General features: G+C 31.2%; 1 protein-coding gene across 1 annotated transcript in view; it reads left to right on the forward strand.

Moving 5' to 3' along the window:
- Positions 1–1,397: 1,397 nt before the first annotated feature.
- Positions 1,398–7,828, forward strand: part of LOC106340290 (probable leucine-rich repeat receptor-like protein kinase At2g28990) — a 17,789-nt gene continuing 11,358 nt past the window's right edge. Inside the window, 5 exon segments of the mRNA XM_013779168.1 lie at positions 1,398–1,468; positions 1,557–2,094; positions 5,536–6,011; positions 6,101–6,156; positions 6,158–6,246. Coding sequence (XP_013634622.1) covers positions 1,399–1,468; positions 1,557–2,094; positions 5,536–6,011; positions 6,101–6,156; positions 6,158–6,246 — 1,229 coding nt within the window. The 5' untranslated portion in view covers position 1,398.

Here is a 7,828-nt window from a genome sequence, read left to right on the forward strand (position 1 = left end):
GAAATTTCCTCGGAATATACCGAGGAAGTCCTCCCTCGGTATATTCCGAGGAACTTTCCGACGATCTAGTGGTCCTCGGAGTTTCCTCGGAAATTCAGTTCCTCGGAATTCCGTCGGAAATTTCCGAGGAGTTATTTCCGACGACTTTTTTCGTCGGTATATCATCGGAATAGCCTTATTCCGACGACATACCGATGATTTTTTCACTCAGTATGCCGCTGTTTTCTTGTAGTGAATATTTTCAATAGTGGAGTTTATTTGTTTTGTTTTCTCCCAAGAAAGATTTATTAGTTACATAACTGAAATGTGATAAGTTTATTGCCTAGGTAGGTAGTCACCCAATAAGTTTTATGATACAAATCAGATATACATACATAACTGATAAAATAATGAGACCAACGATCCTAAGATGATGGTGATTTTGTCTTTTCCTACCTTAATCTCGAGCGTTCCAGACCATGAGAGAGTCTGTCTTTCTAAGACCATGCGGGTTTAAACCGCTCAGAGCCTTCCCCATCAGTGCTATAGCTGATATACTCAGATACTGTTTCTTCTCCATCTCTTTTTGGTTCTCTGGCTCGAAGCTACCATCTTCCCCTTCGGGTTGATCCGTTGACACATCTTTCTTCTTGCACCATCTCTGGATCCATGGATACTGAAGCGTAATGTCATCACCTCCCTTGATTTGTGGAGTGTCAGGTTCTTAATTCCTTGGTTGGAGATTGTTGATACCGGACTTCAAGATTTCAAGGAATAGGTTGTTGTTGTTGTTGTTGTTCCCTTCTTCCTCAACCTTCAACAGGCTCTTGGTTTCATCATGTCCGCTGGAATCAAAGGAGTTTCTCTTCAGACGCTTGACCCATCAATCCATATACAAAAACATAAACATTTATTATTTGTGTTCAGAGTTCCATATTTTAAAATCAAACGATATATCAGACTCGCAAACATGCCTCAAAAGAACAAATTTTAAAAATATAAAACATTAAAATGAACAGTGTTTATTAAACGATATATCATAGTAGCTTACATGCCTCACAAGAGCAAATGTAAAAAAGATTGAAAAAATTAAATATAAAATGTTTAATACCATTACCTATAATTGTTCTCAAGCTGAATATTCTAACATCCTACATAACTAATTAAACATGGCGTAGAAATAACAAATGATATAACCAACCCCCCTTGAAGTTAAAAACAAATGTCAATCCAAACATTTATATTTACAAATGCTCATTCAAATATAAGATGTTTCTATATTATTTTAAAATTATTGTCCCGCCCATAGGGCGGGTTTACCCTAGTGATGTATATCTTATTTTTATATATGCCGAAGTTTTCACTAAGCAAGTTTTGTATTGCTCTTGATTTTATAGAAATTTGAAAGTTAGAGACAACATGAAGATTCATCTTTTGTTGGTCATCATTGGAACCTATGCCGCTATAGTTTTAGCCCAGACGCAAGAAGGTACATACGTCGACAATAATCTTCCTTTGACTTTATTAGATATCTAATATATGTATCAATTTTCCAATTTTTCTCTTCTTTTTATTAGGATTCATCAGTTTGGATTGTGGATTACCTATTGAAGAATCTCCTTACGATAATGAATTCAATGGATTGACATTCACATCTGATTCCACATTCATCCAAACAGGGAAAAGTGGTAGAGTCCATAAAGATCTCAACGACGTATTATCAAAACAATATTTGACTCTGAGATACTTTCCTGAAGGAAAGCGCAATTGTTATAGTCTAGATGTCAAGCCTGACACAAAATATCTCATCGCAGTTAGCTCCGTATATGGGAATTATGATGGTCTTAATCTTGATCCAAACTTTGATATCTATATTGGTCCTAATAAGTGGATAAGTATAAATTTGAAAGGAAGACCAAATGGTACTCTAGATGAGATCATACACAAATCCATGTCAAACTCTTTGGATATATGTCTTGTTAAGACAGGAACAACGTCGCCAATAATTTCAGCCATCGAAATACGGCCACTCAGGGACAATACTTATGTTAGCCAATCTGGTTCACTGAGGCTGTCTTTCCGGGTGTATCTTAACAATTCCGATGGATTTATAAGGTAAGTAGCTCCATTTGAAGTATTCAATGTGATTTGTGTGTCGTACTATTCTTTTATCCAGTATATTCGGATATCAATCCAAATTTCATATAAAATTTAGATAAAATGGTATAATATATATAAGTTATCTACTCCCAGTTAGTACAAAACTAGAGAAGGATAAACATCCAGTTTGAATTACCCGAATCCAAAATTTGAATATGTATCCGATCCAAGATGTAAAAATACTCGTCATCTAAGGTGGTCTAGAACATATTTGAATCCAAAATGTTTACTAAAGGGACTCGGACTCGGACTCGAACGGATAACCAAAAAACTCAAAAATCCGAATACATATTTAAAACCTAATAAGTATTTCAAATTAAATACTTAATTACATGTTGCATATAATATCTAAAAATAAATATTTAAAACTTAAATAGTTACCTAAAATACTTAAATCCATGTCTATTTTAATATGATATCTAAAAATACCCACTCTGAAACGCAATAACCCGTAGACAAAAAATGGTTACAAAATGAGTTTTAATTTGGTATGAGCTACAAATTATTTCTGATCCCAAAGTGTTATTATTAAATCCTTTATATATTAATTGAGAAACATTACAACATTTAAGTATAGTTACGTGTCATCACCAGAATCAAATTCAGAATCCTTAGAAAATATGTTGGTCCAATTAAGTATATATTATACTTTTATTAAACTAATCATAAAATTAATTAAAGTGTACAATTACTATTTTCTTTTCTTTCATTAAATAAAAACTATAGAATTATCAAATATGACTAATATATATATATGACAATTAATGATTCTAATAATAAAGATTTGATAACAATTTATATCGCATCCATCGTTTTTGTTTAATTTTATATTATTAAAATAAATTAAACAATCAAATTAGTTATAAAATTAAAATATAGATTTTTTCCGTATATGTTATATTTTAAATTTTAAAAAACGAAAAAATTACTAAAACTGTTAAAATTATTATGTTAAAAATTAATGATCAATGGTTTAACATCCCCTATATATTAAAAGAGAAACATTTAAAAAATTTAAAACATGTAGTTTGTACTAATTAAAATTGTGTCATGCTGAGTTGTCACGTACAGTAGAACCTCTATAAATTAATATTCGATAAATTAATAATCTCTATAAATTAATAAATTTTGCTGGTCCCAACTTAGGCCGGTTCAAAATTTGACACATATCGATAAAATAATAAGATGATAATTTCTTAAAAAATTCGATGTAAATATATGGTCCCATTAAAATGATTAATAATTTATATGTATACATATTTTATATAAATAAGAATCTATTATTATATTGCTTGCTTTATATTCACAATGAAACTATCTTTATATTATCTTAAATCACATTTAAGTTCTATACAATATATATTATATACACCAAATAATATAATAATATTAATATAAATGTCAAATTAAAAAAAAACAATTAATGTGTATACATTAAAATCAGATATTTTTCTTATCTTAGAATAAATATATTTAAAATAAAAATCTAAATAAGGAAACTTTTGTAAATTAATATCTCTATAAATTAATAAATTTTCAAAGTCCCAACATTATTAATTTATAGAGGTTCTACTGTAATTGAAATGTTAATTTGTTTACGTGACGGATTGAAAATCAATTGAGAATTTTGTTAATCCAAAATTAAATTGTTAGGGAATGTTATATTACATAGTATGTCCATTATGGACCATTCATTTATAAAATTGAAATTTATTATATATTATTTCTTTAAATAAAACCTACGGAATTACCTAATGTGATTATGATATATATAGTAATTAATGAATTTAAATAATGAAGATTTGCTAATAATCTGTATACTTTCTATCATTTTTGTTTAATTTTTTATTATTAAACTAATTACACAATTAAATTAATCATATATTAAAAAATTAGATTTTTTATATATGTTGTATTTTGAATTTTTCAAAACGAGTATAAATTAATAAGACTGTTAAAAGTCTCACATAAACTTTTGTGATCAATGTTTAATTTTTTTCGATAGTAAGATACAATGATAATAAAATTATATAAATAAATAATTTTATTTTAATAGATGTTTATGTTAATATATATATACTTCATATCGTTTAAATTTAATTATATATCACATACGATAGATAAGATTGATTGTTTAGATTTATTTATCCTAAAATGATTGCGAATAAACAAGAGAGGTCATTTGATTTATATGTGCAAGCCAATTTATTACATAATAGTAACTGATTTCTTAGTTATTTAATATATAATTATTATTTTATTATTCCATAATATGCAGAAAAATATAAAATAAGTAATAAATATAAAATATTTATTCTGCACAAGGCGCATATCTTAACCTAAGTATGTATCTTTTTAATAATTTTGAATCTTAAACATTTTCTAAATCTCATGCCGAAATAAAAGAAAGAAATGAGAATAAACGCAAAATCAATAATTATATCGAGCAATAACCAAAATGATACAAAAAAGAGAAAAACATCGAAGATAGATAGGATAAACATAAACTTCTCATAACCATAATTAACTTTTAAATTTGCTAAATCATGATATAAAACCGATCTGGCATAGTTTCATTGTAACCAAATAGTAGGCATGGGATTCTTCGGCCTAAACGTTAGGTTTTTATGCGATAAATTATTTTTTGACCTAAAATATTTTTAAAAATGAGATCAGTTCATTAGTAAACAAATTATGCAATTAACAATTTAAAAAAAAAATGGTTTAAGGGCCAAAAATATTAATTCGATTAATAATATAAATTTTATTTTCCATACGATATTTTTTAAATAATTTTCATATAAATTTACCCTGCGCCTTGCGCAGGTTTTATCCTAGTCCATATTAAAATGAAACCTAAATGGGACTTACTAGTTTGAGTCTGAAAATCCAAAAAACCCAAAATATATAATCCAAACTTCCAGGCCTATACGAGAAATTTTGAAAATGACATCAAAAACAAATCTTTCCGGGCTTTATTTCTTTAACACAAAATAGAAAATATAGCATACTAACTCATAAGTGAGAAAACCAAGGCTCAGTCTGCTTGAACTAACCATCCGCGCACTCTCACGTATGGGAGTTTTTTCTTTGTAAATAGTGAATTACCAAAGAGACAACCAAGACTTCTTGTTTATTAGATTTCTGGCAACCTGTATCGGTCTTACCAACAGACACATTCCCTTTTTTTAATACCCATTCAGTATTAATTGTCCAACCGTCTCACATGCTTGGTACATATAGTACAGTCCAAGACATCAACCATAACATTTGGAAGATGATTACAAGAAGTGTTCTCATTCCTTGTCAAATGTGACAAGGACTATAATTGTTATGAGTATTTGTTATTAAATTTTTATCTGTTCAATTCTTTTTGGCTAATACAACTCCGTGCAGGTACCCTGATGATGTTCGTGATCGTATTTGGAATCCATTTTTTGGTTCTTCATATTCACAAATAACAACCAATCTCAACATAAACAATTCAAATGCATATGAGGTACCAAAAACTGCACTCCAGAGTGCTGCCACGCCTAGAAACGCCAGTGGACCGCTGGTCATCACTTGGAATCCCAAACCCTCTAATGCTCAAGTGTACTTGTACATGCACTTCGCCGAGATTCAAACCCTTGAGGCCAACGAGATCAGAGAATTTGACTTTATCTTGAAAGGGAACTTTAATCATTCAGGTTTTAGCCCTACCAAGTTAAAGGTATTTACATTATTCACAGAAGTACCTATGCAATGTGATTCTGGAGATTGCCGTTTAGAGCTTGTAAGAACTCCAAAGTCAATTCTTCCACCTCTGATTAATGCTCTCGAAGCTTACACGGTTATCGAATTCCCAAAATTGGAAACAAGCCCAAGTGATGGTACCTTGCATAGCTTTCAATTATTACAAGAAAGTTATTTATATTCTGCCATAAGATATACTGACTCCTTTGATTAACATTTGTGTTAGTTGACGCTATCAAGAACATCAAAGTTACTTATCGACTGAGTAAAATCAGTTGGCAAAGGAGATCCGTGTCTCCCTAAAGATTGGTCGTGGGAAAATCTTAGATGCAGTTACGTAGATCTCTCCACTCCACCACAAATTGTTTCCTTGTAAGACCATCACTACAAGAAAACAGGGGGATTCTGATGGCCGAAATCGTCAGAAATTCGTCGGAATAGACCAATTCCGATGAATTTCTGACGAACCAATTCGTCGGTATCATTTTGTCGGAAAAAAAATATTCGTCGGAATTTCGTCAGACCTTCCAACGACTTTCTGACGAATACCGAGAAACGTCATTCTGACGAACTTCCGACGATATTCCGATGCGGACACACGAGATCAGAGTTCATCGGAAAAACTATATACCGACGGAGAACGTTCCTCGGATTATACCGTAGAACGTAGTCCTCGGAAAATACCGACGGACTATGGGGCGTCGGAAGATACTGACGGATAATGGTTCGTCGGAATATTTCGAGGAACCCTCTCCGTCGGTATTTTCCGACGAACCATAGTCCGTCGGTATAGTCCGACGCCCACAATTCGTCGGAATATATCAATTTTAAAAACGAATTAATTTTACATTTTTATATATTTTTTATTAAAAATTAATTAATAAATAAATAAAATCTGAAATTTAAAACTAATAATATTATAGAATTTAAATTCATACAAACCGAAATAGAAAAAAAAAACATTAAGAAAGTTTAAAATTCATACAAACCGAAATAGAAAAAAAAACATCCATAAAGTTTTAAAAAGCAGAAAAAACGAAGAACTCGAAGACATCAAACGATCTAACTTCTGCATTATCTCGGCGTTGAACTTCTTCTGGGATGCCAGCTCAGCAAGGATAGTGGCATTCTCCGAACGGATCGTGGCATTCTCAGAAAGGATAGTGGTGTTCTGCTCCTCCAATGCCCCAATCCGTTCATCTTTGTCATGTTTAACGAAGAAGGAAGAAGAAGGGTAATTATATTTAATGTTTCCGACGGACACGGGTTCGTCAGTATTCCGTCGGTATAATTAAATATATACCAATTGTTAGGATCCGCCTACAGAAATATTTAAAGTTAGTAAATAGGGACAAGTTAGTAATCGACATTATAAAAAAAATATATTAATAAAGAATACTGACGACCTTTTCTGACGAAATTCCGACGGAATACTGACGACCTTTTCCGAAGGAATTCCGACGACTTAGTGTTTAGGGTGTTGATTACAAGTTTCTAAATGCAAAATCCAAATCTTTGATAATATATATCGAATTTGCATAAAGATTTAACAATAAAAATGTTTTTATAACACGATTTTATACAACAACATTTTTTGTAGTGTAAGATTAGATGAATATGATTGTGTAAGTATATGAGTGTTAAGATGAGATGTTATGAAAACAATGATATGCATACATAAATATTTTAATGAGTTGTTGTCCTCCATAGTGTACATAGAGCAAGCGCCGAGGTTGTGCACATACATACCTTTCTCGCCACGATCGCTCTTCCGGTTCTTGGAGTTCTTATGAGACGTCACTGCAGTGCCGTCCTTCTCCCAATGGACTATCAACTGCTCCCACACCGTCCCGTTGATGTACTGTGGCCTCTTGTTCTTCTGCCATAATGTCTTCCAAGCTCCACAAGTTCATCTGCTTCGTATAAGAGTCCATGGCCTTTTCGTTGAATTTCT

The sequence above is a fragment of the Brassica oleracea genome, chromosome C4 (genome assembly GCF_000695525.1).
Source record: "Brassica oleracea var. oleracea cultivar TO1000 chromosome C4, BOL, whole genome shotgun sequence".
NCBI classification, from domain to species: domain Eukaryota; kingdom Viridiplantae; phylum Streptophyta; class Magnoliopsida; order Brassicales; family Brassicaceae; genus Brassica; species Brassica oleracea.